We start from the raw sequence: 16,618 nt of genomic DNA, 5'->3' as shown, positions 1-16,618 counted from the left end.
CTCGGCCTGTTCCCAGACAAATCTTTGAGTTAATACCAGATCGAAGAAACCAGTGCCTTCAAAGAATGAACTTCCCTTCCTGAGAGTGGGTTTGGGGGGCGGGAGCAGGGGGACCTCATATCTAGAACAGAAGCCCCTTTCAGATGGGGAAAGGTTTCTGAGATGAGGTCTGCTAGACAGAAGAGCCAGCTGGACAGACAGCCTCACCCTGTGGCTGGCTCGCGGCCTGGAGGACATTCCTTTGCCTCTGTCCGGCCACCCGTGGATGGGATGGTGGGAATCAGCTGAAAGGTGATGGGAGGAGGCAACCTTGGAAGCCCTGGTGCTGGGCAGATGGTGAGGTGGTGGTTTTAGTGTCAGACATGACGATCTTGCACCGAGTCCGAGCCTGAGGGGCCTTTTGTTGGTGGGAGACAATTGTGTGATGGAGTTTTGGCGTCCTTCTGTGGTCTGCCTTTCTTTAGAAAACAAACGATTTGGGGAGAAGTTTATAAAGACCGAATGGAGTGTGGGCCCATTTTGAGGCTGGCCTGCTGAACTCTGGGGGCAGCTTCTAGGCAAAAATGTTTCCAGTGGCACTTTGGTTCCATAAGGACACGGTTTTCCAGATCTCGGAATTGTCTGTAATGAAGTTGGTCCCTGGCCCCCTTATTCACGTTGAAGCAGAGAGTCAGAGGTGCCTTCCTTTGGGGTGTTGGGGACAGAGAAAGCCACCTGTGTGACGGGAATCCATTCTGTTCAGGCAAAGCCGGGACTACCACGTCTGCGATGTCGGAGAAGGTTCGGACGAGGCTGGAGGAGCTGGATGACTTTGAGGAGGTGAGTGGGCGAGTCGTCGGCTGAGCGCGGGCAGGGTCAGTGCTTCTGTTTCTCCTGCCAAGTGCGATGCATTTCAGGGGCCGCTCTGTGATGCATTCCCACACCATGCATTGTGCTCGTCCCTGCCAAGCCACCAGCCGACCCAGGGAAAGCGCCAGCAGTGGTGCAGGGGACTGAGCGCGCAGGAGCTGCCTTGGGCTGGTTTTCCGAAGGCGTCTTCTCACTGTGCTGCCCGTGCAGACCTGGGTTGTGCGGGGACAGGGTCTGCCTGGAAGAGTCAGCTGCAGCCACCTTCCCCGGGAAGTGCTACACGCGGTGTAAAGATCATACCTTGTGCAGAGGTTGCACGGGGCTGTGCCGCTGGCTTGCTGTACCTCCCACGAACCTGTCAGAAAACATAGTTTTGGAGAACACGACTCATTGTCCAACTCTTAAAAGTTGATGAATTTCACATACAAATCTAATTTTTTTTTTTTTTTTAATTCCACCTGATACCTGAGGGTTCACATTCCTGCATTTAACCAGGGCGTGCGCCATCCAGGTTCAGCAGTGCTTTCTGTCCCGGTTCACTCATAAGCACCACATGCCTGGCCCCTGGAGGTGGGGGAGTTTGTGTCCCCTGGGATGTCCTTTAGAGAGGTCGCCTAGCATCCTGAGTAAGCAACTCTGGAGTCAGACTGCCTGAGTTTGAATCTCGGCTCTACCATTGGGCAGTTCAGGATTTGGGGCGAGGGGCTTAACCGCTCTGTGCCTCGGTTTGCTTATCTCTAAAATGGGGGACGCTGCCTAGTACCTACCTTTTAGGGTTGTTCAGGAATGAAATAAGTTAACATGTACAAGGTGCTTGGACCAACACCCAGCGCATGCTGGGTGCTCCTGCCTGTTGTCGTCAGCATGGGCTGAACCTGAGTCCGGAGGCCTGAGGCGCGGTGCCCTTGGGCAATCCCCTTCCCTTTACCTGCATCCTGAACAAAACATGGACATGAAGAATATAGCTGTGTGGACCCAGTGGAACCCACAGAGGGCCGTGTGATGGCAGGGGCCGTCGCTCTGTGCTGCTGCTTGCCCCTCGGTTCAGCTCTGAGAGCGGAGCCCTCAGGTCCTCGGAAAAGTCTCTTAGTCCACTCTCTCATTGCTCAGTTTTGAATCCGGGGGCCCGGGAGACTCGGTCCGCATATCCTCAGCCAACCTGGGCTGGCAGAAGGGGACTCGCTGAGTGTTTGCATCAAAGCTCTTTAGTCCGGTGTCACTTGAGCTGGCTTCAGCTGCAAATGAGGAGTCTATTGAAGGGTGCGGGGCCACTACCTGAGCTGGAGGTCATGGTGGTCTGGAACCAGGAGTTAAAGAATCACCCAGATACCTAGCCAGCTGTCCTCTGCCTCTCTTGGTTCTCTGTAGCCTCCTGTCACTGACTCTATACGTGTCAGTCTCTCTCTCCCCGCCCCCCCCCCCCCGATTGATTTTCTTGCTGTCCTCCGCTCACAGCCGCAGATGGCTGCCCCCTGGCTTCTAGGCGAGCATCGCTTATGAGTCAGGGCAAGGCTGGATTATATGGTGCTAACAGGTGAGCCTCTGATACCATAACACGGGCTTATTTCTTCCTCACATGACTCAGCCTGTGAGGTGACAAATGCACCACCGTCTTGAGATGCTGCCGTGTCCACAGATAGCTTCCGGGGTCATCACTGCCGGGCTGAAAAGATTATTTCTCACCACCTCAGCCTGGAAGGACACGTGCCGCTGTGCGCACAGCAAAAATGTTTGCTGGCCCAAATAAGTCACGTGGCTCTTCCTTCTGCACAGGGACAAGGAGGGCCCTATCTTGCAGTTCAGGGGGCCCGTTGGAATCAGTCCAAATTTCCTGAACCTTCTGCTTGTATTTCTTTAATGAAGAGGTCTTCCCTTTGGATTCCAGGGAACATTGATAGAAAAAAGATTTTTGGTTCGTGGTCTCGTGTGGGTTCCCTCAGTGCTGGGAGCTTTGTAAATAAATAACACCTTAACAATAGCCCAGGGTTAGTAAGCAGGGCCACGTGCCAGAGGCTGTGCTAAATCTTTACATTCATTGTTTATTCTATTAGATGAGCTTGCTTTCCTTCTACCACAGCTTTTTGTTGTCTTCTGCTCTCTGTCCTCAAGGCACTTCCTCTGGTCTGGTTAACAGCCCCCACCCCCACTTTCCCCATTGTCCAGTAACACTTGTACACCCTTGCGTGTTTGTCTCCAGCATCCCTTCCTCCCGGAAACTTTTTTTTTTTTTTAAAGCTTTTTTTTTTAATTTTACCGAGAGAATGAGAGCAAAAGCAGGGAGAGCTGCAGAGGGAGAGGGAGAAGCAAGCTCCCCACTGAGCAGGGAGCCTGATGCAGGACTCAGTTGATCTCAGGACCCTGAGATCATGACCTGAGCGGAAGGCAAATGCTTAACTGACTAAGAGGGAGCCACCCACGCGCCCCCAGGAAACCATTCTCGACTACCAGTCTAGAGTCCGTTCCTTTGTTACTGTATTTCTTCCATTCTGAGATAAACCTTTTCCCCACATTTGGAATATCCCTGAAATTGGGCTGTGTCTCTCAATTAGGCATGTCTGTGATTGGCATGTTTTTTTTTTCCTTAGTGGTACACAAAGAATTGTGCTTCCTCTTGGGGCACCTGGGTGGCTCAGTGGGTTAAAGCCTCTGCCTTCAGCTCAGGTCATGGTCTCAGGGTCCTGGGATCGAGGCCCACATCAGGCTCTCTCCTCAGCAGGAAACCTGCTTCCCTCTCTCTCTCTGCCTGCCTCTCTGCCTACTTGTGATCTCTGTCTGTGAAATAAATAAGTAAAATCTTAAAAAAAAAAAAAAAAAGAATTGTGCTTCCTACGATGGGCACCTTCGATTAAGTGACGTATGGTGTAGGTTTTCATAAAATTGTTTCCTCTGGAGCATGTATCTCCGTTTATATTAATATCTGTCTCCTCTATACATGAAACTCCGTTAGTGCAGAAGTAATGTTTTTTTGCTCATCTTTGCATCTCAGGTCTCCAGTGGCCCACGCCAGGCACACAGTGGTTCCCAATGATTACCTGAGTCACTGAGCTGAGGGTTGACTTAGGTCTGACTTGCTCCAAGGTCAGTCTGAGTGACTGCCCTCTGCCTCTTTGCAGAAAACTCAACCTCTTCAGTCACAAGACGAAACTATCAGTCCTGGTTGGGCGTATGAGAAAAACTTAGAGACAGAAGCTCAGCCAGTACTCAGTATTGTTCTCAGAGTGGTGGCCAAGTGATGTTTTTCTTTTTGTGCTGACACCTTCCTACTTTCTGCCCACAGGGATCCCAAAAGGAACTGTTGAATTTGACTCAACAGGATTATGTGAACCGCATTGAGGAGCTCAACCAGTCGCTGAAGGACGCCTGGGCCTCGGACCAGAAAGTGAAGGCTCTAAAAATAGTCATCCAGGTCAGGTCTAGTGACTTTTTTTTTTCTTTCCCCAGAATTTCCTGTGTAAAACTCCTTTATAGATAATTGAGGTTTTTCACAGGCCTGCCTTCAGGGTCTTACCCTACTTTTTTTCATCTGTTCCATTTTCACATACTTCCTTTGAAAGGCCATGATGATGAATCTGTGTTTTTATGAGATGACCATTTCCAGGGCCACCATGTACAGCTGCACAGGTTGTGTACTGCACAATTCCAGGACCTTCAGCTTGAATTACAGAATTAATTATTTCCCCTGGATTGTGCAGTTCCTTGGCCCTGATACATCTGCTGATGCATTTGTGATTTGTACAAACCAAAGATTGACCAACTGTCATGGGTTTCTTTGATCAGATTTCCTTTGTATTTTTGGGACTCATGGTTGTGTGTCCCTGGTATGTGCATTTTTGGCTCATATCCTGCATAATTATGTGATAAAACATATTGATGGTGTTAGGAGAGGTACATTTGTTGAATCCTTTTTTTTTTTTTTTTTTGACGAATTTGTTGATCCATGACAGCTCTTGGATAACAAGATCAAGTTCTGTAAGGAAAAGAGCTTATTCAGTTTCTTGACCCTTCAGGTCATCGTCTCTTGGCAAAGGATGCTCAGAAGTACACGGTAAAAGGACTCATGTGTGCATTACAATTTTCAGAGCAGAGTTCAGTTTCTGAACCGCCATTTCAGTTCAAAGGACAGTCCTGTCCTTGTTCAGCGTCATGGCAACGTGACATTTGTTTTCTCACCTGTTGATTTGGAGAGAGGGATAGAGCCTGGAAGTCTTGACACCGGGTGGTTGAAGTCTTTTAAGATGACACTTTGGAGAGCAGGTGGAATTTTTTTTTTTTTTTTTTTTTGGTATTTAATGATAAAGGCAAACCTGAGCTCATTTCCCTTCGATCACTGTTGTTAGTTTATAAAGTAAATACTCCCAAAGAAGAGTCCTCTCATCCTTGGTACACGTGATGGGGGTTGCTTGCTGAGTGGCTCAAGTAAGAAAATATTAAACTAACAAGCACTTCTTCAAAGTATTTTTATTGGCAACATCTCCCCATAAAGGGCTGGGGTGTAGAGAACTTGATGTCCAAGAGTTTTTAACATCTGGAGAAGATTTAATCCATGTCTTCTCAGAGAAGAGAACCATGGAAGTGTTTCATTAACTCCATATCTGGTTAATAGTAACTATTTTACTTCCAATACTTGAAAGGCTGCTTCTTTAGCCAAATAAGATAATCCAGGGTGGGGGAGCAGCGTACAGAGACGTGAGCACAGTTCACTTTATTTGCTGTGTAGTAAGGTATTCTGTTGTGTGGTGGTTTTATTGAAATGTATTTCAGTGATTTTTAGGAAGTTACTTAATTATTATACATTTCAGTTTTAAGGCATGTCCTTAACCCCTCCCCCAAATTCCCTCAAGTCTGTTTCCAGTCAGACCCTGACACTTCCAGCCCCAGAAAACCACCGATCTGCTTTCTGACCACAAATTCACCTTCCCCGGAATTTCCTGGGATCATTCAGTATGTAATCTTTTGCCTCTGGATTCTTTAACTTGGCATCATGTGTGTGAGGTCTGGCCATGCTATAGTATCAATACTTTGTACCCTTTTACTGCGGAGTAGTATTCTGTTTTATAAAGAACCACATTTTACTTACGCATTAACAAGTTGCTGGCCACCGAAGTCATTTCCACTCTGGCTGTTTCGAATGATGCCACCGTGGACATTTGTGTACGAGTCTTTGTGTGGACACATGCTTTCATTTCTCTTGCGTAGATTCCTAGGAGTAAAGTTGCGAGTCCTGTGATAAGGGAATGTGTAACTTTCTGAGAAATGGCCAAACCATTCTGTGTTTGCATCCCCACCAGCCGGGCGTGAGGGTTCTAGTTCCTCTATGTTTGCCAACACTTGCGTTACCATCTGTCACTTCAGTGACACCCTAGTGGGTTTGAAGTGGTCTCTCACTGGTGGTTTTAACTTGCATTCTGTGGGGATCGATGAGGTTAAGCTGCTTTTCATATGCTCATTGGCCATTTTTACATCTTAGTCAAATGAAAGATTTAATACGACTTGCCCATTTTTAAAACCACATTGTGTTCTTGTGGAGTTGTAACAATTCTTTATCCTCAATAAAGGTTCCTTATCAAGTAGCTGATCTACAAGGATTGTCTCCTAGTTGGTGGCTTGTCTTCGTTTTCATAATAGTGTCTTTTGAAGTGGATGAGTTTTTAGTTTTAGCGAAACCTGATTTATCAGTTGTCTCTCTTTTGGCTCATGCTTTTGGAGTTGTAGCTGATCACTCTTTGCATAACCCAAGGTCCTGAGAGTTTTTTCTTTGTTTTCTTTTAGAATTTTTTTTTTTTTTAAGATTTTATTTCTAAGTAATCTCTACACCTAGCATGGGGCTCAAACTCCCAACCCCAAGATTGAGAGTCACAAGTTCTACCAACTGAGCCAGCCAGGCACCCCTCTTCTAGAAGTTTTATCATTTTAGCTCCTACATCTAGGTTTATGGTTCATTTTGAAGTGATTTTATGTCTAGTATAAGGGTCTAGATTTATTTGTTTCACATATGGATATCTGGTTGTTTCAGCAGTATTTGTTAAAAGACTGTCTTTTCCTTATTGAATTATTTTGGCACCTTTGTTAAAAGTTATCTGACCATAAATGTAGGGGTTTATTTCTGGATTCTTTTTTTTTAAAGATTTTACTTATTTATTTGACAGAGAGATCACCAGTAGGCAGAGAGGCAGGCAGAGAGAGAGGGGGAAGCAGGCTCCCCACTGAGCAGAGAGCCCAATGTGGGGCTTGATCCCAGGACTCTGAGATCATTACCTGAGCCAGAGGCAGAGGCTTAACCTACTGAGCCACCCAGGCACCCCTACTTCTGGACTCTTAAATTAATTCCATATATCTGTGTAAGTCTGTCCTCATGTAGTATCATGCTGTCTTGGTTACCGTAGCTTTATGATAAGTTTTTTTTTTTTTAAGATTTATTTGAGAGAGAGGGTGCATACATGCCAGTACAGTGGGGAGGGGCAGAGGGAGAGGGAGAGAATCATAAGAAGACTCCATGCTGAGCACAGAGCCTAACACGAGACTCAGTCTCACCGTGCTGAGATCAGGACCTGCGCCAAAACCAAGAGTTGGACCCTTAACGGACTGCACCACACAGGTGCCCCTGTGGTAAATTTTGAAACTAATACTAAAATTACTAGTCTTTTCACTTGATTCTTCCCCTCGTCCCCCCCAAATTATTTTGGCTATCCTGGGTCCTTTGCATTTCTATGTGATTTTTTAAGGATCAGCCTGTCAGTTTCTACCCACCAGGGGGTAGATTCTGATGGGAATTGTGTTGGCTTTGTAGGTCAGTTAGAGAGATTTGCCATCTTAACAGTAGTAAGTCTACTGATGCCTAAAATACCATTCTTTCTGTCCATGGACATCTGGTTTTTCCTTTTCTTCTTCTTCATCATTACGAACAATGTTACTGTGGTCACTCTTGGACGTGTCTGCTGGCCTCTCTGGAGAGGAGGGCCCATAGCTGTGAGTGGAATTGCTTGGGGGCCAGGTCTGTGTCTCTTGAGCTTGACCGAGCGATGCTGGGTGGCTTCCCCGTGCAGCTGTGCCTGTGCGCTCCCAGTAGCAGTGGGGCCGTGTGAGTCCGCTGCCCAGCATCCTCGCGATGTTTAGTATGAGCAGACTTTCTGTTTTCATTTTTCCCGTTGAGGAGGTAATAACATCCTATCGTGTTGTGGTTTTAATTCGCCAATTCCCTGATTGTAATAAGATGGAGCCTCTTTTCACGTGTTTATTGGCGGTTGGGGTTTCCTTCTCTCGTAAAGTGGATTTTGTTGATTCTTCTTGCTCGTTTTTTCCATTAATGTTGTTTGTACTTTTCTTACTTATTTTTAGGATTTTCCCCCCACGTAGTCTCAGTAGTAACTGTCTTCTGATTAGTCCGCTTGTTTGCTTCTCTCCACCCATCTTCATTTCTTAGTTCGTGGCTGTAAGTTATGTTTTACTTTATCCTTTTGTTTTGGCTACTTAAATAATATATATTATTCCCCTCAATATACATAGACACATATATTAATATATTGAACTCACGGAACTGACTCGTGTCCTTGCAGAATGTTGCTGACTGGAAACAAATGGAAAACGCCCTTTTAGTATTTTTCCAGCCGTGCTAACCAGTTCCATGGCAAGTGTTTCAGGCAGAGTACATTCAGGAAGTGTCTGCCACCGTGCTTCTCCGCCTCGGCGGGACATCAGAATCCCTTGGGAGCCTTAAAAATGTCTTGTATCTGAGCTGCACCCCAGGCAAGCTTGATCAGAATCTCTGGGAGTGGGACCTAGGCGCTGTTATTTTTAAAAGTTCCCCAGATGCTTTCAGAGCTAAGAACACATGGGCTGAGGGATGCTCAGTCCATTCAGAGTATGTTGCAGCCAGTGTGTCCTGGGTTCCTGTGCAGCTGTCATCTGTAGCCTTTATCAGAAATACTGATTGCCTGGTGTCTCAGCTGGAGGTTTTGGCCAGTAGGTTTGGCATGGAGCCAGGGAATCTTTTTTTTTTTTTTTTTTTTTAAATGTGGACTTGACATTGTGGAGCCGAGCACAGGGCTCAAACTCACAGCCCTGAGATCCAGAGTTAGACACTTGACCGACTGAGCCACCCAGGTGCCCCGAGCATCTGTAATTTTAACATGCACGCTAAGAAGCCCAATTTTTATTTAGGAAACTACACCAAAGCTTTTTGCATTTTCAGGGTGTCTGGGTGGCTCAGTTGATTAAGTGACTGCCTTCCACTTAGGTCATGAACCCGGCATCCCGGGATCGAGTCCCTCATTGGGCTCCCTGCTTAGCGGGGAGCCTGCTTCTCCCTCTCCTTCTGCCCCTCCCCCTGCTTGTACTCTTCCTCTCTCTCCCTCTCTCTTTCTTGCTCTCTCTTTCTGTCAAATAAATAAATAAAAAAAATTAAAAAAAAAAACTTGCATCTTCAAAGTAGTGGTTTAAAGGGGAACTTCAATTTAGGGCATGATTAGGACCTTAACTGTGGACTTAAAAAATTCTGCTTCCTGTTCTCTTATGTAACATGTATGTTCTGTGATATCAGCTTGGGAGAAAAATCACACAGATGTTGGGAAGCCCCAGCTGTGTTTCATTTGAAACCTTCTGTTTGAATTCTGTCTTCTCACCTCGCCACCAGGCAGTAACCCCTCTCTGAGGGACTCGGAGTAGGAACTCCCGAGACGTCACATCCCTAGGAACCGAGGGCTGTGTCTTGTAAACAGTCTTTAGGATTCAGAGTTGTTTGCTTTTTCCAAGCCCCGCAATCTCATGGGGCAGTTGTTTAAGTTGGAGCTCACATAAAGGGCATATGAAGAACACAAAGCAAGGTGTTCGGAAATGGATTTCTACGAGCGTCCAAATGCCACATTTGGTGTCAACACCATTGTTTTAACAGCTTATGTCCTCCCCCGCTCCCCCCCCACCCCGCCGTAACATTTGGGCTGTAAGAGGATGTTTCACAAATCACAAAAGTTGTTTGGCTTTAGGCTGTAATACTAAGGAGAAACTCCGTGAATTTAACAATTTAGAAATTGGGTCACAACTGCAAACTGAAAACCTGTATCAGCCTCCCTCTTGAGGTGATGGGCGTTATTTCCATTCGCCGCATGCTGGAAACGCGTATACCGGAGTCTTTTCTAAATGTTCAGGTATCTTTTGTTTTTAAGTGACATGTTTGTGGGGCGCCTGGGTGGCTCAGTGGGTTGACATGTTTGTATCTAAAGGTCAAACACTGAAATGATAAAATATGGCAAGTTATTTAGTTCCTTGTGCTGACTTTTGTGTTCATAAAGACTTCAGGGCATTAAGTTTTGTTCTCCAAAGAAGAAACAGGATTTTTGTTTCCGGTTATAACAGCTAAGTTAGGGGCGCCTGGGTGGCTCAGTGGGTTAAGCCTCTGCCCTCAGCTCAGGTCATGATCTCAGGATCCTAGGATCGAGCCCCACATCGGGCTCTCTGCTCAGTGGGGAGCCTGCTTCCCTTCCTCTCTCTCTCTGCCTGCCTCTCTGCCTACTTGTGATCTCTCTCTCTCTCTCTGTTAAATAAATAAATAAAATCTTAAAAAAAAATCTGAAAAATCGGAACATGTCGCAGACCCCTTGGCGTGAGTGATACAAGCGTAGGGATTGAGCGATTCTCTGCGAAGCCAGGATGTTCCCAGTGTTGTGTATCATAGTTAGAGAGAAACATGAGCTCTTTGAAGCTTGTCATGTTTCATTTTAGAGGGAAATTTAGAAGTGAGGATAAATAGTAGATGCTATGGGGATAAAACATACAGCAAAGGGAATATAGTCAGTTCTATTGTGATGTTGTTTTACGGTGACAGATGGTGGGCATAGCATAATGTAGAGTTGTCTAATGCTGTGTTGTACACCTGAAACTAACATTGTGTGTCCACTACACTTCAATTAAAAAAAATAGATGCTCTCTTAAGAAACCCTGGAGATGTATGTATGGGTTCGTTCGTTCGTTCGTTCGTTCTTTCTTTTTTTTAAGATTTTATTTATTTGACAGAGAGAGATCACAAGTAGGCAGAGAGGTAGGCAGATTGAGAGGGGAAGCAGGCTCCCTGCTGAGCAGAGGGCCCGATGCGGGGCTCGATCCCAGGACCCCAGGATCATGACAGAGGCTTTAACCCACTGAGCCATCCCAGGTACCCCTGTATGGGTCATTTCATATAAAAGAATGTTGAATAGCCAAGATCATCCTGAGATAAACCAGAGGAAGCCTTGCTGAAAAGCACTTGGAACAAAGTCGGGGTCATCTGTGAGAACACTGGTGGGTGAGGTGTCCTTGACCTCCCTTGGTGACTTTGCCGACCCTCATTCGGTGTATAAGCAAAGATCCTTCTGGATAAGATTCCTCAGTCCTGTGGCTTTCTAAGAGGGAGGTGGTAGAGTCTTTCATAAGAGGCTCTGTAGTCAGTAGCCTGGTCCCCTCTTAAGGGGACAGTGGTTTTGCTTCTGATTAGGTCTCCAGTGTCTGGCATGGGGCTTGGCACATGGCAGACACCTGTGCACGTTTATAGAAATTAATTTTCCAGGCCTGGAGCATTGCAGCCAAGTCAGACACGACAGAGTGAATTTCCTTTTCTCTTCTCTTTTTTCAGTGTTCAAAGCTTCTTTCGGATACGAGCGTTATTCAGTTCTACCCAAGCAAATTTGTCCTTATCACCGACATACTTGATACATTTGGTAAGTCCTAGTCCTGTTCATCTTCCAATCTCGGAAGGAGGTTTTTTTGTTTGTTGGCTGGTTTGTTTTGCCAGAAGCTGGGTGTTAGCATTGCTGTAATTTCTGTGGGTGTAAGTAGTTGGGTGAAACATGAGGGAGACTGAACCACCGCCCCGCCCCGTCTCCGCTCATTGACAAGGAGGCTGTTTTTGAGAGAATCTTAAATGACTTTCTGAGAGTGTTCTCTGACTTTCTGAGAGGCCAGTGAAGTCAGCGAGTGAAGTGTGGGGGAGCGTGGGGAATACACTTCCGGTCTAAACCAGCTCCCATCCCTTGACCTGTCATCGTGCCTGGAACTCACTTTGTCAGAACCGAACTTGGCTTCTCTTCCCGGCACCCCCAGTGGGTTTCTGTCCCTGGGAATGGTGGTGCCAGGTGTGCCCTGCGCCCAAGTTGGCGATCTGAGGGTCTACTTCCCTGCGCCCCATGTCCAGTCCATTACCGGGTTCTTCAGTCTCCTGGGTCTCGCTCCCCTTTGTCCGTTTTTATCTGTCTTCACTGAACACCTTAGTCCAAGTCACAGTCCTCTCCTGCCTGGACTGACTACAAACAGCTCTCGTGAGGTTTCCAGTCTCATCATGGCCTCCCCTTGTCACGTGTTCCCCATCCTCAGGAAGAATGATCTAGACTGATGAGAAGACCCTGGGGTCCCTTTGGAGACACAGGAGGACTTTGTGCTCCTTGTTGATCATCTGTGGCCAGAGCATCAAGCCAGGCAGCCCTCTGAATTGTATATGATGATGTTCGGGGGCAAGGTTCTCCCCAAGAGCTAGCAGACAGAATCGCCTTCTGAGGGCCAAACATCTAGCAGATCAGAACAGAGACATTTGCTTTCTTGCCAAGGAGGGACCAGTGGACTCCCACCCCAGTCTCTCCTGGAGTCATAGAAAGATCTAATGTGGCAGAAAACAAAGTGTCAAGCAGAGACCCCCCATTTACTTCACAGGAGACCGGTGATTACGTATACTAGCTAGAACAAATGATATAAAGAAGTCTAACTCCTACTAGTCTTGGGGAAAGGGGGTATTTATTGGCTTAGGTTGAAAAGTCCAGGGTTAGTTTCTGGATTCAGGAACTCAGCATGTTAGCATTTTCTGGTACGTGGGTTCGCTTCATTCTCAAACTCTCAAAGGCGTCCTCTGCTTGGATCTGTTCTCCTGTTAGTAGTCCCAGGACAAGGGAAGAGCAGCTTTCTTCCAGGTGTTCAACCCAGAGTTCCATCTCCTTGGCTTGGTTGGATCACAAGTCAGTTTCGAGTCCTTCTTGCTCTCTGGGGAATGCGTGTGCAGATAATCCAGACCTGGGTCACCCCAAAGGAGAAAAGTGATGCTGTTGCCAGAAAAAAGGTGGGTGGGAGCTAACTGGACCCCAAGAACGGATGGCCTGGCTGAGCGACGGCCAGTCAGGGTCAGGTGGCCCAGGCGCTGTGCTGAGTACCGAGGCTGTATCAGCAAGAGGAGACAAAAGTCCTCCCCTGTGCAGGGCTTATGTTCTGCTAAAAGGGGATTTGCAAAACAAATGAGTAAACCCATTTGTATATTCAGGGATGATCAGCGCTCTGGAGGGGGAAAAAAAACAAAACAGGAGGGTCAGGGGAATTGAGGGAAGGTGGGGGTGGGAAGGCTATAGTTGGAGATAGGATGGTTTCAGGTGCCCCTGTTGAGACGTCGCTATTTGAGCAAGTAGGAGAGGGGAGATGAGCCACATGCTCTCCGGGGTGGGGAGGGTGCAGCCACGGGAGGCCCAGGGCAAAGGGTGCAAAGCGTGCCTAGCAGGTTTGAAGAGGCCAGGGTTGGGGTGTGGCTGGCGTGCGGTATGCAGGAGCTAAGGAGGCTGGAGGTCCTGGCAGGCCTTGTGGGCCATTGGAAGGACTTGGGCTTTGACCCTGAGCACGTAAAGAACCCCTGGGAGTGTTAAGGCGATTCGGGATGTGATGGGATTTGAGTCGGACAGGCTGCTTGTTGAGGCTGTAGGGCAGAGGAGGGGCAGGGAGCCTGGTCAGGAGGCCATCGTAGGTGGCGCTTCTGGTGGGAGGCCAGAGAGATGGCAGAGATGGAGAGAACGAATGGATTTGCAGGGTGGCTGGGTGAGTTAGGCTCTCAGAATAGATACCCAGTCATATACCCTTTGGGCCTTGACTTGTCCTCGTAGCAGCTTGCCTTCAGCAGCGAGGACATCAGTCAGTGGTCCTGTCTGATTCTCCTGACAGTTGCGTTTCTCATGGTGGGTTAACATGCCGGCCTTCTGGTTTCCCTCGCCTGCCTCCTGCCCGTTTCTTCCGCACGAGTCAGCATCCTGAGTGACACTAGCGCAGGGAACGCCAATGGATCGGGTTCTACCCGACAAGCCTGCCCGGATCCGGACATTAACCTTGTGAGAATTTGGGGCGGCCCTTCTGTCAGCCGCTGTTGGCGGCATCCCAGTCCCATCCCTTGGCAGGCTGGGATCCAGCGCAGATGCCTGTTCTCGCCTTCTCCCAGAAATCAGCTGGGCTGAGAGTTGATCAAGGCAGGGATCAACCCTCAGCAAATAATGTCCTTGGGCCTGACTCTGTTCTGGGTGCATTAGAGATAGTACAGGTCTTCATCACAACCTGTGAGGCGGGGTCTCAGATGACCTCGTTTCACGGGTGAGGGGCCCGAGGTACAGAGAAATGAAGAAGCTGGCCCATGGGGAGTGAGTGGCAGAGCTGGGATTCAGGGTTTTCTCTGCCATCAAAGACCTGCTTTGTTTGTTTGTACTTGGCTCACGGGGGAAATGCTGCTCTCCATGAAGAAATCACAAATGCGTGTACGTTTGACCCCGGCAACTTCACCTCCGGGAATTCATCCTATTCGTGATACCAGAACCCTGGAAGCAACCCAGGAGGCCATCACTAGGGGACCAGTTAAACAAATGGGGATCCGTCCGTACCCCAGAGCACAGGGAGGGTGCGGGTGTGCTCCGCGTTCTGACGGGGAGAGATCTCTAGGGTATATACGTCGTCGCGTGAGAAAGTCAAGATGTAGAACAGCTGTAGGGTTTGTTCTGTTTTGTGTAAGAGAGGAGGAGAAATTAGAACCCTTGTTCACATTCACTTTTATTTGCCTGAAGAAACACTTAGGAAGATACTCAAGAAATTCCAAAGAAGTGGGAGTCCTCCGAGGCCACTGCGGGGCCGTGGAGTGGGCGGGGATGGGCCAGAGAGAAACTTCCCTTAGTACTTTTTTTGGATTTTGAATCAGGGGATTGGTTTTCTTTTTTAAAACCAAACATTCCAGTGAGGTACCGGCTTTCCACACCCTTCTCCTTCCTCCACATCCAGACGGTGCTCTGGAGTCTCTCTGCCCACGTCCCATGCCTGCGTGTCCTGTTCCAGAGTGGCGAGCACTTGAGCCTCAGTTTCTTCCCCTGTAAAATGGGCATAATAGATCCTGCCTCTGGGGACTTCTGGAGGGAATTAAGAGAATGCGTCAGAGGCAGATAACGGTTTTCCTCTTCGGGCGTTGGCTGGCAGGATCAGTGTAAGCAACTTTGAACAGTGCCGGGTACAGAGTAAGGACTCAGAAAATTATTCATCTATTTTAGTGTTCTTGATTTATAAGACGGTGAGTCAGGACAGGAAATGAATCTAGGGTCAGGTATTATCTCTCAAGACTGTTGTCTGCTAACCTAACAAGGGAAAAAAATTTTCGCCAAACTCGTTTGGCCAAAAATGATTGTAGTCAAAGGCCCCTTCGCATAGGAAGGTACACTATAAACATGTGGTTTTCAAGGGATGGCAGGCTTTGGGGGAAGGAAGTAAAGGCGTTTTGTGCTCCTGAGTCCGGTCCACAGAGCGTAGGAGGTGAGAGGTGACCAGTGTGGCTTGCTGCGTGATGGCCTGAGGTAAGATTCTGGGCAGTCCCAATGCTGTGTTCTGTGGTCCTCCTGGAGGAGGCCCATCATGGCTCCAGGTGTGGCTGCCATGGGTGCTCGTGGCCCCAGGTAAGGAAAGCACTTCCTGCCAGGCCTAAGAAGGTGGGTGGCTTTGAGAACTGGGGTTTATTTCCTGAAGCCTCCTGGGAGCTCGTCAGTTGAACTGTTGGTGTAGAGCAGGGCTTTTCATCCTTGGCTGCACACTTGGGGGGGCTTTAAAAACCCTCCCAATGGTCAAGCTGCACCCCAGATATTTTGATATTTTCTTTTTCTTTTTTTTTTTTTTAAATTTTTTTTATTTATTTGACAAACAGAGATCACAGTAGGCAGAGAGGCAGGCAGAGAGAGGGGGGGATGCAGGCTCCCGGCTGAACAGGGAGCCCGATGTGGGGCTCGATCCCAGGACCCTGAGATCATGACCTGAGCCGAAGGCAGAGGCTCAACCCACTGAGCCACCCAGGCATCCCCCCCACCCCGATATTTTCTATCAGAACTTCTGGGGACAGACACAGGCACCAGCCTATTTTCAGGAGCCCCGGGTGCTTCGAGTGTTTCGCTGAGGTTGGGGACCGCTGGGTTACAGGGAAGTGGGAGGCTTGTCACTTTCTAGAGATTCCCACACCCAAGGCAAGTTTTAGCTCAGAGACCCATGGTGCTTGTCTGAATCCATGGTTCTCAGCTTGAGTGTGTACAGGAATTCCCTGGCGAGGTTATCCAAAATTCATATTCCTAGTCCCCAACCTCCAAAATACTGGTTTTCGCTAGCTCTGAGGTGGGCCCCAGGAATGTGCCTTTCCAACAAGCGTCTTTATGTGACTGTAATGTAAGTAGTGCATGCTGGGAGAGGCATCGAGACGGCTCCTCTTCGCTTGGATGGCTTCCTGCCCTTTGTCCTAGCCTTGTGTTGTTTCTTGGTGAACTCATTTGACTTCACATTCTTAGAACTTCCTTTTTCTTTTCCCGTGTGAGGACAGGCTGTGTGATTCTTAACTTCCTTGAATGATGGCGTTACGGGGAGAGGGGGGAACGGACCAACAACGTAAGAGCTCAGGGAAATACTTTGGATACTAAAGGTGATTTGAAAGGCTCCAGGAAGGGAATAGAACTATAATTCTTATCCCTTCAATGTTGACAGTATTTTCTGAAAT

General features: G+C 47.8%; 1 protein-coding gene across 2 annotated transcripts in view; it reads left to right on the top strand.

Moving 5' to 3' along the window:
• LOC111156031 (chromosome unknown C16orf62 homolog) overlaps positions 1 to 16,618 on the top strand; it is a 116,968-nt gene that overhangs the window by 16,576 nt on the left and 83,774 nt on the right. For both annotated transcript variants that reach the window (XM_022516590.1, XM_022516591.1), the window contains exons 6-8: positions 743 to 819; positions 4,127 to 4,255; positions 11,450 to 11,534. In XM_022516590.1, coding sequence (XP_022372298.1) covers positions 743 to 819; positions 4,127 to 4,255; positions 11,450 to 11,534 — 291 coding nt within the window. The remainder of the gene's footprint in view (positions 1 to 742; positions 820 to 4,126; positions 4,256 to 11,449; positions 11,535 to 16,618) is intronic.

This window comes from Enhydra lutris, unplaced genomic scaffold (assembly GCF_002288905.1).
Source record: "Enhydra lutris kenyoni isolate GAN:26980312 unplaced genomic scaffold, ASM228890v2 scaffoldscaffold45, whole genome shotgun sequence".
NCBI classification, from domain to species: Eukaryota; Metazoa; Chordata; class Mammalia; order Carnivora; family Mustelidae; genus Enhydra; species Enhydra lutris.
Note: the sequence above shows the minus strand (reverse complement) of the source record. Positions and strands in the feature narration are given on the sequence as shown.